Source organism: Scyliorhinus torazame, chromosome 15 (genome assembly GCF_047496885.1).
Source record: "Scyliorhinus torazame isolate Kashiwa2021f chromosome 15, sScyTor2.1, whole genome shotgun sequence".
NCBI lineage: Eukaryota > Metazoa > Chordata > Chondrichthyes > Carcharhiniformes > Scyliorhinidae > Scyliorhinus > Scyliorhinus torazame.
The window spans coordinates 56,560,321-56,575,545 of record NC_092721.1 but is presented as its reverse complement, the minus strand read 5'-3'; the positions used below and the strand labels follow the sequence as shown (position 1 = coordinate 56,575,545).

Here is a 15,225-nt window from a genome sequence, read left to right as displayed (position 1 = left end):
TGAGATTACCAATGAACTATGACATTGGAGGCCTGCTGGTAAAGTTTCCTAACTTTGCCCTGGGTTCGCAGCATTACATGGATGAAGTCAAATTGGACACATGTCTTATAGGTGTGATTTGTAAACTCCCTGATGTCCCAACATTAACTGAGCCCAGACAATCTAAAGACACATAGATTCAGAGAAAAAGTGACTCATCCAAGATGTAATATCCTGACAGACGGGAAAAACCAAGTCGATTAATGAATAACTGTTTATTAAAGTAAATAGCTATATATCACCACATCCCCCTTCCTTTGAAGATATCAACATTGATATGCAAAACATGATTGGTATTATTGTTTAACACATGTGGCACATGTATCCACATATTTAACTGTTCTTCAATTAACATGATATGCCTGCTAAATGTGTCCTTTGTGCGCAGCTCATTGTGCATCTCCGACAGGATCACCCTGCACAGAGCACAAGTGGATAGCACTGTGGCTTCACAGCGCCAGGGTCTCAGGTTCGATTCCCCACTGGGTCACTGTCTGTGCGGAGTCTGCACGTTCTCCCTGTGTCTGCGTGGGTTTCCTCCGGGTGCTCCGGTTTCCTACCACAGTCCAAAGACGTGCAGGTGGATTGGCCATGATATATTGCCCTTCGTGACCAAAGAGGTTAGGAGGGGTTATTGGGTCACGGGGTGTAGCGCACAAAGACTCCGTGAGACGAATAGAGTGAAGTTGATGAGGCTTTATTAAGCGTGTCTGTTCCCCCGCAGCTCGATAGTAGAATGGCCTGCGGGGGAGGACTCCGGCTTCTTATACTCCGCCTTCAGGGCGGAGCTAGAGGTCAACGGCCAACCAGGATCCTGGATCTGTCAGCCAATGACATTAGGGCTTCCAGTCCCACATGACCCCCAATACATACTACCACATTCACCCCTTGTCAAAAATGAACCCGGCGGTGTGATGCTTCGTATGGTGGTAAGGGTTTACAGGGCTGGTCCTGGGAGGAAAAACATTCACATGGCAATACAGTATTGTACAATTTTGTCCTGTTTCAACTATTTACAGAAGGTATCGGGAGAAAAGCAAAATGTTCTTGTGAAAAGTCCATATTTTGATTTAGATCGACGCCACGAGTCGGTCGGGCGGTCTGGTCGTCCGTGTCGATCGCCTCGGCCCCGGTGGTGGTGGTGGTGCTGGTACCGGTGTTGTCGTCTCCGGGAGCCTTACGGTTTCAGCTTGGGCTTTATTCTTGGTCGGGCCTGAGGGGAGGGGAACCGATCCTCCTGGGAAGGGGGCGGTCGCGGGGTGCGGCGGTGGCAGGAAGGGGGGGTGTTGGGTGAATGGTGTCGGGGGGGGGTGTGTGTGTTGCCGGCGGGCGCCAGATCCCGCAGGGAGACCGTGTCCTGTCGGCCGTCGGGGTACTCCACGTAAGCGTACTGCGGGTTCGCGTGGAGGAGGTGAACCCTTTCAACCAACGGGTCCGCCTTATGTGCCCGCACATGCTTTCGGAGCAAGATGGGTCCTGGGGCCGCCAGCCAGGTCGGCAGCGACGTTCCAGAGGAGGACCTCCTAGGGAAGACAAGGAGACGCTCATGAGGCGTTTGATTAGTGCTCGTACATAATAGCGACCGGATGGAATGGAGGGTGTCCGGGAGGACCTCCTGCCACCGTGAAACTGGGAGGTCCCTGGACCGTAGGGCCAGTAGGACGGTCTTCCAGACCGTGCCGTTCTCCCTCTCTACTTGCCCGTTCCCCCGGGGGTTGTAGCTGGTCGTCCTGCTTGAGGCTATGCACTTGCTGAGCAGGAACTGGCGCAGCTCGTCACTCATGAAAGAGGACCCCCTGTCGCTGTGAAAGTATGCGGGGCAACCGAACAGTGTGAAGATGGTGTTCAGGGCTTTAATGACTGTGGCCGCGGTCATGTCAGAGCAGGGAATGGCGAATGGGAAGCGGGAGTATTCGTCCACCACATTAAGAAAATATGTGTTGCGGTCGGTGGAGGGGAGGGGCCCTTTGAAATCGAGGCTAAGGCGTTCAAAGGGGCGGGAAGCCTTAATCAGGTGCGCACCATCCGGCCTGAAAAAATGCGGTTTGCATTCCGCGCAGATGTGGCAGTCCCTTGTGACTGTACGGACCTCCTCTAAAGAGTATGGGAGATTGCGGGACTTGATGAAGTGATAAAACCGAGTGACCCCCGGGTGGCAGAGGTCCTCGTGGAGGGTTTGGAGGCGGTTAATTTGTGCGTTGGCACATGTGCCGCGGGATAGGGCATTGGACGGCTTGTTCAGCTTTCCGGGACGATACAAAATCTCGTAGTTGAAGGTGGAAAGCTCGATCCTCCACCTTAAGATCTTGTCGTTTTTGATTTTGCCCCGCAGTGCATTATCGAACATGAAGGCTACCGACCGTTGGTCAGTGAGGAGAGTGAATCTCCTGCCGGCCAGGTAATGCCTCCAATGTCGCACAGCTTCCACTATGGCTTGGGCTTCCTTTTCCACTGAGGAGTGGCGGATTTCTGAGGCGTGGAGGGTTCGGGAGAAAAAGGCCACGGGTCTGCCCGCTTGGTTAAGGGTGGCCGCTAGAGCTACGTCGGAGGCGTCGCTCTCGACCTGGAAGGGGAGGGACTTGTCGATGGCGCGCATCGTGGCCTTTGCGATATCCGCTTTGATGCGGCTGAAGGCCTGGCAAGCCTCTGTCGACAGAGGGAAGGTCGTGGTCTGTATTAGGGGGCGGGCCTTGTCTGCGTACTGGGGGACCCACTGGGCGTAGTATGAAAAGAACCCCAGGCAGTGTTTCAGGGCTTTTGGGCAGTGCGGGAGGGGGAATTCCATGAGGGTGCGCATACGTTCGGGGTCGGGGCCTATTATCCCATTGCGCACTACGTAGCCCAGAATGGCTAGCCGGTTGGTGCTAAAAACGCACTTGTCCTCGTTGTACGTGAGGTTCAAGGCTTTGGCGGTCTGGAGGAATTTTTGGAGGTTGGCGTCGTGGTCCTGCTGGTCGTGGCCGCAGATGGTTACATTGTCGAGATACGGGAACGTGGCCCGCAACCCATGTTGATCAACCATTCGGTCCATCTCCCGTTGGAAGACCGAGACCCCGTTTGTGACGCCAAATGGGACCCTTAGGAAATGGTATAATCGCCCGTCTGCCTCGAAGGCTGTGTACTTGCGGTCACTTGGGCGGATGGGGAGCTGATGGTAGGCGGACTTGAGGTCCATGGTGGAGAAGACTTTATATTGGGCAATCCGATTGACCAGGTCGGATATGCGGGGAGAGGGTACGCGTCTAGTTGTGTGTACCTGTTGATGGTCTGGCTATAGTCTATGACCATCCTTTGTTTCTCCCCTGTCTTCACTACTACCACCTGCGCTCTCCAGGGACTATTGCTGGCCTGGATTATGCCCTCCTTTAGTAGCCGCTGGACTTCGGACCGAATGAAGGTCCGGTCCTGGGCGCTGTACCGTCTGCTCCTAGTGGCGACGGGTTTGCAATCCAGGGTGAGGTTCGCAAACAAGGACGGGGGTTGCACCTTGAGGGTTGCGAGGCCGCAGATAGTGAGTGGGGGTATTGGGCCGCCGAATTTGAACGTAAGGCTCTGTAGATTGCATTGGAAATCTAATCCCAGTAAGGTGGGGGCGCAGAGTTGGGGAAGGACGTTTAGTTTGTAGTTTTTGAACTCCCTCCCCTGCACCGTTAGGGTAACTATGCAGAATCCTTGGATCTGTACGGAGTAGGATCCTGCAGCTAGGGAAATCTTTTGTGCGCTGGGATAGGTGGTCAAGGAACAGCGTCTTACCGTGTCGGGGTGGATAAAGCTCTCCGTGCTCCCGGAGTCGACTAGGCATGGTGTCTTGTGGCCGTTTATTAGCACCGTTGTCGTCGTCGTCTGGAGTGTCCGGGGCCGAGCTTGATCGAGCGTAATTGAAGCGAGACGTGGTTGTAGTAGTGGAGTGGGGTCCGTTGTTGCCGTCCAAGATGGCGTCGGGGATGAACAAAATGGCCGCCCCCATACATCGCACATGGCTGGGGGTCACAAGATGGCGACGGGGGTGGACAAAATGGCCGCCCCCACGCGTCGTAGAGGTTTGGGGTGGTCCAAGATGGCGGCGCCCTTCCTCCCCTCGTGCTGGCCGGGACCCAAAATGGCGGCGTCTGCAGGTCGCACATGGGGCGCTGGGGAGGTTGGGGAGCGTTAGGACCGCGCGGGGCTCCCTCATCTCCGGTGACAGCGGTGGTCGGGGCCCAAGTTGGTAGCGCCGGCGGGTCAGACGTGGGGCGCCGGGGGGGGGTGGGTGGTTAGGGGGGCGTTAGAGACGACCAGAATTCCCTCTTCTCCGTGGGGAGTGGTGGTCGGGACCCAAAGTGGTAGCGCCGGCGGGTCATACATGGGGTGCGGGGGGGGTTTGGGGAGCGTAAGCGGCGTGCAGGGCTCCCTGTTCTCCCGGGACCGCGGTGGTCGTGACCCAGAGCGGCTGCGCCTGCGGGTGGGGAGCGTAAACGGCTTGCAGGGCTCCCTGTTCTGCCGGAACAGCGGCGACTTCGCGGGACCGGCACACAACCGCGAAATGGCCCTTTTTTCCGCAGCTCTTGCAGATTGCTGCGCGGGCCGGGCAGCGCTGCCGGGGGTGTTTCGCCTGGCCGCAGAAATAGCAGCGGGCGCCCCCGGTGCGACTTGGCGTTTGGACCGCGCAAGCCTGTGGGGTGTCCGGGGGGGGGGGGGGGGTTTGTCGCGACGGGTACGTACGGAGCCCAATGGGCTGCCGCACGGTCAGGGCCGTAGGCGCGGGTATTACGCGCGGCCACGTCTAGGGAGGCTGCTAGGGCCCGGGCCTCTGAGAGTCCTAGCGACTCTCTTTCTAGAAGTCTTTGGCGGATTTGGGAGGAATTCATACCTGCCACAAAAGCATCGGGCATTAACATGTCCCTGTGTTCATTTGCGTTCACCGAAGGGCAGCTGCAGGCTCGTCCCAAAATCAGCAGCGCGGTGTAGAATTCGTCCATCGATTCTCCGGGACCTTGCCGTCTCGTCGCGAGCTGGTAGCGAGCGTAGATTTGGTTAACTGGGCGGACATAGAGACTTTTCAGTGCTGCGAACGCCGTCTGGAAATCCTCTGAGTCTTCGATGAGGGAGAAGATCTCCGTGCTCACCCTCGAGTGCAGGACCTGTAGTTTTTGGTCTTCTGTGACCCGGCCGGTGGCCGTTCTGAGGTAGGCCTCAAAACAAGTCTGCCAGTGCTTGAAGGCTGCTGCCGCGTTCACTGCGTGGGGGCTGATCCTCAGGCATTCCGGAATGATCCTGAGCTCCATAGTTCCTTTTTTTTAGGCACGCTTAATAAATTGTAGCGCACAAAGACTCCGTGAGACGAATAGAGTGAAGTCGATGAGGCTTTATTAAGCGCGTCTGTTCCCCCACAGCTCGATAGTTGAATGGCCTGCGGGGGAGGACTCCGGCTTCTTATACTCCGCCTTCAGGGCGGAGCTAGAGGTCAACGGCCAACCAGGACCCGGGATCTGTCAGCCAATGACATTAGGGCTTCCAGTCCCACATGACCCCCAATACATACTACCACACGGGGATAGGGCGGAAGTGAAGGCTTAAGTGGGTCGGTGCAGACTCGGTGGGCCGAATGGCCTCCTTCTGCAATGTATGTTCTAATTGTCTGTGCTCTTGTCAGCCTTCTGGAAGACTGGTTTCCATGCCGGTCTTTTGTGCCTTAGCCTTTTGACGCAATGCGTCCTGAAGTTGATAAATTCTTGATTTCTCGAGGAATTAAGGGCTATGGTGAGAGAGCGGGTAAATGGAGTTGAAATCAGCCATGATTGAATGGTGGAGTGGACTCGATGGGCCGAATGGCCCTACTTCCGCTCCTATGTCTTATGGTCTTATGGTCTTAAGACCGGTATCCTTACTGTCCATGCCTGCGTCTCTAGCTTCTTTCGGATCTTTATGCGATGTTTTTTGTTACTGCGTCATTGCGTACTCTCTGGCGTCACCAGCTTCTTTTGTGTCTTTATGCAATACCTTTTGCTGCTGCGTCACTGTGTATTCTCTGGCCTGTCAGCCACATTGCCTCTGACTTCTTGTTCTGAATTATGAGTTTCATAGGTGAGAGTCACTGTATTCCCCACTCTCCTTCTTTTCCCCCTTTTTTTTATACCTATTTTATGACTAATTTTGTGATTTGTCCTCTTTTTCCGCTCGGCTTTGATAGCACCCATCTTGCTGGTGGCCTGCGCCATGGGAGCAGTAGTTTGTGGATCGTCTGCTGAGATGTCTCGTGTTGGCATGCTTCTGAGGGGCTGTGCGGTCATGGTCAAGTTTGCACCTTCAATGGGTGGCTGCAGAGCCTCACACTCTGATGTCTGGGTTGGATCCACATCCCCAACGTTGGGTTGGCACATCTTGTGTTTGATCCACATCCCTACATCTTGTGTTTGAGCCTCAAGCGATGGCTCCTCGTCACTCAAAATTACAATGCATAGGTCATCTTGTCCTGAAGAACCAAGAGGTGGTTCATCCTCGTCTTGTAATATTGTATAGGTATCATCCGTCATTGTTGAACTGCATACAGGTATAGCTATAGCCATCTACTCCTCTAACTCATCTTTTGGTGGGGTAGCCTGGAATATTGCGGAGTCCACTCCCGAAACCATTTCAGAGGCCTGAGATGATTCACCATATGTCTCTGGAGCCAGTTTCTGGAGAATGGGTATTATATCTTCTGTTATTAGTTTTTTCACAGCTGAGTCGTTTTCCTCCGAGGTGTCTGCTACTGCAATCTCAATTTCCATCTCTGAATGCGCCATCTCAGAGCTTTCACACTTCTCAGTGTCCTGCGCAGACTTGGCATCCCTTGTCACTACCTCTTCATTCCCACGAAACAATTTTGCTAGCATTTCATAGTTGTCCTCACATGGCCGGCCACGGATTGCTCTTGAATTGTCAGCCAGGATACTCTTATTTGGACCAAACAATAGGAGCATTCATAGTTTGCAGAATGTCACGGGGTCTATTTTCAGTTTGATTACAAACTTACTATATTGGACTCTTGCTTTTTTGTGCAACAATCACGTGATGAAGTTTCAATCCACTTGAAAAGAAACTTCTTCACTGGCAAACCTGGTTACTTCAGCTTCTTTGATTGTGTACCTTTGTTAATACATCTTTGTTTTATTTTCAGCTCTGGAAGGACTCAGCATTGAGCATGATCAAACTGTTACTGCATTGCCTGGTGAGAATATCACTTTAAAATGCATCCTACAAGGAAAGCAAAATACTTCCATTGTGCAGATTCAATGGAGCAAAGAAACTAATAATAACTCAAATGCCATTATAGTTGCCAATCAACGTCTTGGTGTCCATAACTATATGGAGTCTGTTGAGTTTGAATCAAACTCACCAACCGATGGAATAGGAAACATTAATCTCACGAATGTACAAGTGTCAGCTTCTGGAACATATACCTGTTCATTTGTTACTTTTCCAACTGGAAGCTTAAAGGTGTTGATCGCTCTCATTGTTGTCGAAGAAGGTAAGGCACGCAGTTTATATAACTATCACTGCTCAACACAGAATTGCTCAATATAAGTCATATAAGTAAGGATGTTTTTCTTTTTTTAAAAAATATGTTTTATCGAAAAAATTTTCGATCAAAATTTGTTCCCTTTACAGATCAAACATAACAGTAAAGAAAGTTTAACAATAAACAAATGGCTAATCAACATGGTAATCTAATTGTTTAACATAAACTAAAACTTCCACCCCCCCTCCCCCCTGGGTTGCTGCTGCTGGTCACCTGTCTTCCCTCTCACGTTCCCCTAGGTAGTCGAGGAATGGCTGCCACCGCCTGGTGAACCCTTGAGCCGATCCTCTCAGGGCAAACTTTATCCGCTCCAGTTTTATGAACCCCGCCATATCGTTTACCCAGGCCTCCAGTCCGGGGGGTTTCGCCTCCTTCCACATGAGTAGAATCCTACGCCGGGCTACTAGGGACGCAAAGGCCACAACGTTGGCCTCTTTCGCCTCCTGCACTCCCGGCTCATCCGCAACTCCAAATAGAGCTAGCCGCCAGCCTGGTTTGACCCGGGCCTTCACCACCTTGGAAATCACTCCCGTCACTCCCTTCCAATACCCCTCCAGTGCCGGGCACGACCAAAACATATGTGCGTGGTTTGCCGGGCTTCCGCCGCACCTCCCACACTTGTCCTCCACTCCAAAGAACCTGCTCAGTCTTTCTCCCGTTACGTGTGCTCTATGTAGCACCTTGAATTGAATCAGGCTAAGCCTGGCGCACGAGGAAGAGGAATTTACCCTGCTTAGGGCATCAGCCCATATACCCTCCTCTATCTCCTCCCCTAGCTCTTCTTGCCACTTTCGTTTTAATTCGCCCACCAACTCCTCCCCCTCTTCCCTCATCTCTCGGTATATCTCTGACACCTTGCCCTCTCCGACCCACACCCCCGAAAGCACTCTGTCCTGAATCCCCTGCAGTGGAAATTCCCTCACCTGTTGTCTTGTGAACGCCCTCACCTGCATATATCTAAGGAAGTTTCCCCGGGGCAACTTATACTTTTCCTCCAATGCTCCCAAGCTCGCAAACGTCCCATCTATAAATAAATCTCCCACCCTCCTAATTCCCAACTGGTGCCAGCTCTGAAATCCTCCATCCATTCTTCCTGGGGCAAACCTATGGTTGTTCCTGATTGGGGACCCCACCAGGGCTCCCCGCACACCTCTCTGTCGCCTCCATTGTACCCAGATATTCAATGTTGCCGCCACCACCGGGTTCGTGGTAAATGTTTTTGGTGAGAGCGGTAGCGGCGCCGTCACCAGCGCCTCTAAGCTCGTCCCTTTACAGGACTTTCTCTCCAGTCTTTTCCACGCCGCTCCCTCTCCCTCCATCATCCATTTACGAATCATCACCACATTGGCGGCCCAATAGTAGTCGCCCAAATTCGGGAGCGCCAATCCTCCTCTGTCCCTGCTACGTTGTAGGAACCCCCTCCTTACCCTCGGGACTTTCCCTGCCCACACGAAGCTCATGATGCTCCTGTCTATTTTTTAAAAAAAGATCTTAGTGATTAGTATAGGGAGACATTGAAATACAAATAAGAACCTCGGGAGGACCATCATCTTAATTGCCTGCACTCTGCCCGCCAACGACAGAGGCTGCATGTCCCACCTCTTGAAGTCCTCCTCCATTTGTTCTACCAATCGTGTCAGATTAAGTCTGTGCAAGGTCCCCCAGCTCCTAGCGATCTGAATCCCCAGGTATCGGAAGTTTCTTTCCACTTTCCTTAGAGGCAGGCCTTCTATCTCTCTACTCTGGTCCCCTGGGTGTATCACGAATAGTTCACTCTTCCCCATGTTAAGCCTATATCCCGATAAATCTCCGAACTCCCTCAACATCTGCATAACCTCTATCATCCCCCCCGCTGGGTCCGACACATACAACAGTAGGTCATCCGCGTATAGCGAGACTCGGTGTTCTTCTCCCCCTCTAATCGCCCCTCTCCATTTCCTGGAGTCTCTCAACGCCATGGCCAGAGGTTCAATTGCCAACGCGAACAACAGTGGAGATAGCGGGCATCCCTGTCTTGTTCCCCTATATAATCGGAAATACTCCGATCTTTGCCGACCCATGACTACACTTGCCGTTGGGGCCCCATAAAGAAGTTTGACCCAGCTAATAAACCCGTTCCCGAACCCAAACCTCCTTAACACCTCCCATAAATACTCCCACTCCACCCTAACAAATGCCTTCTCTGCATCCATTGCTGCCACTATCTCTGCCTCCCCCTCCACTGGGGGCATCATTATCACCCTTAATAGTCGTCGCACGTTGACATTCAGTTGTCTCCCCTTTACGAACCCTGTCTGGTCTTCGTGCACCACCCCCGGGACACAGTCCTCTATCCTCGATGCCAGTACCTTTGCCAGCAATTTGGCGCCCACATTCAATAATGAAATAGGTCTATAGGACCCGCACTGCAACGGATCTTTATCCCTCTTCAGAATTAGCGATATCGTCGCCTCCGACATTGTCGGGGGTAAAGTCCCTCCTTCCCTCGCCTCATTGAACGTCCTCACCAACAACGAGGCCAACACGTCCACGTATTTTCTATAAAATTCCACCGGGAACCTGTCTGGTCCCAGAGCCTTCCCTGCTTGCATGTTCCCCAGCCCCTTAATAACCTCGTCCACCCCAATCGGTGCCCCCAGGCCTTCCACCTCCTGCTCCTCCACCCTCGGGAACCTCAATTGATGCAGGAACTGCCGCATCCCCTCCTCTCCCTCTGGGGGTTGGGACCTATACAGTCCCTCATAAAAGGTCTTGAACACCTCGTTTATCTTCCCTGCTCTTCACACCGTGGCTCCCTTTTCGTCTCTAATTCTCCCTATCTCCCTCGCCGCTGTCCTCTTCCGCAACTGATGAGCCAGCAGGTGGCCTTTTCCCCATATTCATACCTCCTCCCCTGTGCCTTCCTCCACAGCACCTCCGCCTTTCTGGTGGTCAGGAGGTCAAACTCCGTCTGGAGTCGTCATCTCTCCCTGTACAGTCCCTCCTCCGGGGTCTCTGCAAATTCCCTGTCCACCCTTAAAATCTCCCCCAGTAATCTTTCCATTTCCTTGGCCTCTGTTTTCCCTTTGTGGGCCCCAATGGAGATCAGCTCTCCTCTGACCACCGCTTTTAGTGCTTCCCATACCACTCCCACACGGACCTCCCCATCGTCATTGACCTCCAGGTATCTCTCAATACACCCCCGCACTCTTCCACACACTCCCTCGTCCGCCATCAATCCCACATCTAATCGCCAGAGTGCTCTCTGCTCCCTTTCCTCTCCTAGTTCCAGGTCCACCCAGTGTGGGGCATGGTCCGAAACCGCTATGGCTGAATACTCAGCTTCTTCCACCCTTGAGATCAACGACCTTCCCAGAACAAAAAAATCTATCTGGGAGTACACTTTATGGACATGGGAGAAGAAGAACTCCCTGGCCCTCGGTCTAAGAAATCGCCATGGATCCACTCCCCCCATTTGGTCCATAAACCCCTTGAGCACCTTGGCCGCTGCCGGCCTTCTTCCGGTCTTTGATCTGGATCTATCTAGCCCTGGGTCCAGCACGGTATTGAAGTCCCCTCCCAATATCAAGTTTCCGACCTCCAGGTCCGGTATACGACCCAGCATCCGACTCATAAATCCCGCATCGTCCCAATTCGGGGCATATACATTAACCAACACGACCTCCATTCCCTCCAGCCTGCCACTCACCATTACATATCTACCTCCGCTATCTGCTACGATGTTCTTTGCTTCAAATGCTACCCGTTTCCCCACCAATATGGCCACCCCTCTATTCTTTGCATCTAGTCCTGAGTGGAACACCTGTCCCACCCATCCTTTCCTTAGCCTAACTTGGTCCGCCACCTTCAGGTGCGTCTCTTGGAGCATAGCCACGTCTGCCCTTAGTCCTTTCAAGTGCGCAAGCACTCGGGCCCTTTTAATTGGTCCGTTCAGGCCTCTCACGTTCCACGTGATCAGCCTCACTAGGAGGCTACCTGCCCCCCTCCCGTGTCGACTAGCCATCACCTTCTCTAGGCCAGTCCCATATCGCGCCTCCGCGCTCCCACTCGCTCCTCCGGCGTCGCATTCCATCCCCGCCCACCCATTCTTTAGCCATTTCCTTTTTGATTTCCGCAGCAGCAACCCAGTTGTCCACCCCCCCTCCCCCCCCCCCCCTTCCCACCCCCCCCCCGCTAGATCCCTTTCTAGCGTGATTGCTCCCCCCATATTACTTCCGCAAGTCAGCTGACTTCAACTGACCCCGGCTACTCCTGCTCACTCCTTGACCCCCCCCGTGTGGGGAACTCCCATCCGCCTTGCGCCTGTCTTCCCGCCCTAATCTTTCTGGCGCGGGAACATCCCTTTATCTGACCCACCTCTTGTGGCACAGCTCCCTTTCCTCTCCCCCTCCCATTCCTCATTCTCCGCCTATGTCCCTTCTTTCCCCCCTCACCGGCGCCCACATTTCCTAGTGTCTCCCCCCATCCCAATTTACTTCTCTATTTACATCAACCATAACAATAACAATAACATTCCCCACAGTATCAGTCCCTCAGTTCCGATCCAATTTCTCCTCTTTAATAAAGGTCCATGCTTCTTCCACCGTATCGAAATAATGGTGTCTCTCCTGCTACGTGCCGGCTGCAGCATCCCGAACTTCACCTTCTTTTTGTGTAACACCTCCTTGGCTCGGTTAAAACTCACCCTCCTTCTCGCCACCTCCGCACTCCAATCCTGGTACACCCGTACCACTGCATTCTCCCATCTGCTACTCCGCACCTTTTTAGCCCATCTCAGGACCTCTTCTCTATCTTTAAGGCGGTGAAATCGCACGATTGTCGCCCTGGGTGGTTCTCCCGCTGTTGATCTTCTCGCCGGGATCCGATGTGCCCACTCCACCTCCAAGGGGCCCGCAGGGGCCTCAGCTCCCATCAATGAGCTTAGCATCGTACTTACATAAGCTCCACAGTCCGCTCCTTCCACTCCCTCAGGGAGACCCAGTATCCGAAGGTTCTTCCTTCGCGCTCTGTTTTCTAGGGCCTCAATCCTTTCAATGCACTTTTTATGGAGTGCCTCGTGCGTCTGTGTTTTGACCGCCAGGCCCAGGATCTCGTCCTCATTATCCGTCACCTTCTGCTCCACCACGCGGAGCTCTGTCTCCTGGGTCCTTTGTGCCTCCTTGAGCCCCTCAATTGCCTGTTGCATCGGGGTCAGCACCTCCCTCTTTAGTAGCTCCACACACCGTCTCAGAAATTCGTCTTGCTCGGGCCCCCATGTCGCCTGGGCTTTCTCCGCCGCCATCTTGTGTCTTCTCCCTTTCTGTCCCTTTCGTCGACGATTCCTCGCGCTGCAGCCGCCGCCGCCGATATTTTCCTCTTTCGTTGGGGGGGGGGGGGACTCCCTATTCACTCACCCCACACCGGGTTGCGTCGCCCAAAAATTTCCCGTTGGGGCTCTTAAAAGAGCCCGAAGGTCCGTTGGAGCTGGAGCCGCCGAAACGTGCGGCTAGCAGGGCATCGCCGCAACCGGAAGTCCGTAAGGACGTTTTTCACGCTTATTCTTCACAGAATCATAGAATGTGCAGAAGGTAACCAATTAACCCACCATACCTTGCCAATTCTGTGAAACAATTATCCAATTAGTCCCACTTCGCTCCACATTGCCATTTTCCCATGAATATTTCCTTTTCTTTCGGTGTGAAGTTATTATTGAATCTATTTCCACCACCCTTTCAGGTAACGCATTCCAGGTCATAACTATTCATTTAGCTTTATTTTTTTAAATTTAGAGTACTGTTAGATCTGAGCTTTGGTTCGTGTATCTTTTATGTCGCCGCACGATATACGCCACTCATCAGATTATGAAACAGAGCTTTGTGTATGGAGTAAATTGCTTTTATTCAGCTTGAATGAGATATCTCTTGATCAGCATTTTTCACTTGCAATACAGAGCCTCTTTAAAGTTTGTTTTGTCCAAGCAAATACAGCTACAAATCAAAGCTCTAATGATTCTTCTAATTGAATACAGAAAGTTGAAAATAAAATCAAAATAGCTGTTCAAAGCGACAGGGCAGAGAAGTAGCTTTAGAGATAAAAGTAAGTGATTCTAGAATGAATTATTCAAACCAGCACGTATACTTAAAAGATGACTACTGTCATTAATAGATACTTGTATTGCTCTATTATGTATTTTCGTTTATTCCCTTTTCTTCCCATGCACTTAATGATCTGTTGAGCTGCTCGCAGAAAAATACTTTTCACTGTACCTCGGTACACGTGACAATAAACAAATCTAATCCAATCCAATCGCTTTTCTAGCTATGATTGGGTTAAGGTTCTTTCAAAGTTAATTCAATTCCATATGTATTTGTCCATCAAATTTTAACATGAGGTGATTTCCAATATGCCTTTCTTATGAATCTTATCGGTTGCTATGAAAACCGTTTCTGGGAGTGTTGCCCAAAATCTTTGACTTGGGCAAATATGCCCTTAGTTTGCCTGTTTAGATTTATATCTTGATTATTCTCATTGGAAACAGCCTCTCTCACTGTCTGGTGTGTTTTAACAATATATTACAAGAAGTCATTTTACGTTTTGGGTCATTTATTCCTTTAATTAGTTGTATCCAAAAAGGTAGATTCTATCAAGTACCCAATTAATTTTTTCTAATTAAGGGGCAATTCATCGTGGCCAATCCACCTATCCTGCACATCTTTTGGGTTGTGGGGGCGAAACCCACACAAACACGTGGAGAATGTGCAAACTCCACACGGACGGTGACCCAGAGCCGGGATCGAACCTGGGACCTTGGCACCGTGAGGCAGCAATGCTAACCACTGCTCCACCATGCTGCCCTTACTATTCATAAAAGTGTAAGAATAAAAGCAATATAAGCAGAGCTAGGCTATTTGGTCACTTGAACCAACTCCACTCCACATGGTTGACCTGATTGTGGCATAACTCCACTTTCCAGCCCGTCCCTCCGAAGCTGCTCCCGCATAACCCGTGACACTACAATACACTCAGAGAAGAAATTCCTTCTCATCTACTTCTTAACCGGAAGACCCCTTACTTTAAAACGGTGCTCCCTCGTTTCAGATATCTCCATGAGGGTAAACATCCTCTCAGCGTCTACCCTCTCAACCTCCTCAGAAGTTTCAATAAGATGTCCTCTCATTCTTCTGATCTCCAATGGGTACAGGTCCAAACTGGTCAACCTTCCCTCAAGACAAACCCCTCACCCAGGACGCAGCTCAGTGTACCTTCAGTCCCTTCAGTTCGCGACTCTCTGAGGGGGGGGAGGTTCCTCCAGTGAGTAGGTCTCTGTGGTGGGGGTCTGTTCAGTTAAGGGGTCCCAGAATGGGGTTTCCCTATTAAAGGGGTCCATTGGAGGTTTGCCCTATTATGGGGGTCCCTGGGGAGGTCTCCCTAGTTAGAGAGTCTGGAGGGGGGGCAGGACAGGTCAACCCTGCACTTGGGGGAAAATCTGGGGCTTGCTTTGCAATGCGGGGACGGGGTGTGTTGAGCTGATTTGCAGTGCGGGGGGGTGGTCTGCTGGTCAGCTCCATAACGTTGCTATCGGGCCGCCATTGAGTGGATGGCTCGATAGCGGGATTCTCTTGGGAATCCCTCGTATCCTTGCCATGCATAAATTTGCATGGCAAGAG

General features: G+C 52.0%; 1 protein-coding gene across 1 annotated transcript in view; it reads left to right on the top strand.

Moving 5' to 3' along the window:
* LOC140391389 (T-cell surface protein tactile-like) overlaps window positions 1–15,225 on the top strand; it is a 187,607-nt gene that overhangs the window by 46,056 nt on the left and 126,326 nt on the right. Inside the window, exon 2 of the mRNA XM_072475937.1 lies at window positions 7,178–7,528. Within this exon, the coding sequence (XP_072332038.1) occupies window positions 7,178–7,528 (351 nt within the window). The remainder of the gene's footprint in view (window positions 1–7,177; window positions 7,529–15,225) is intronic.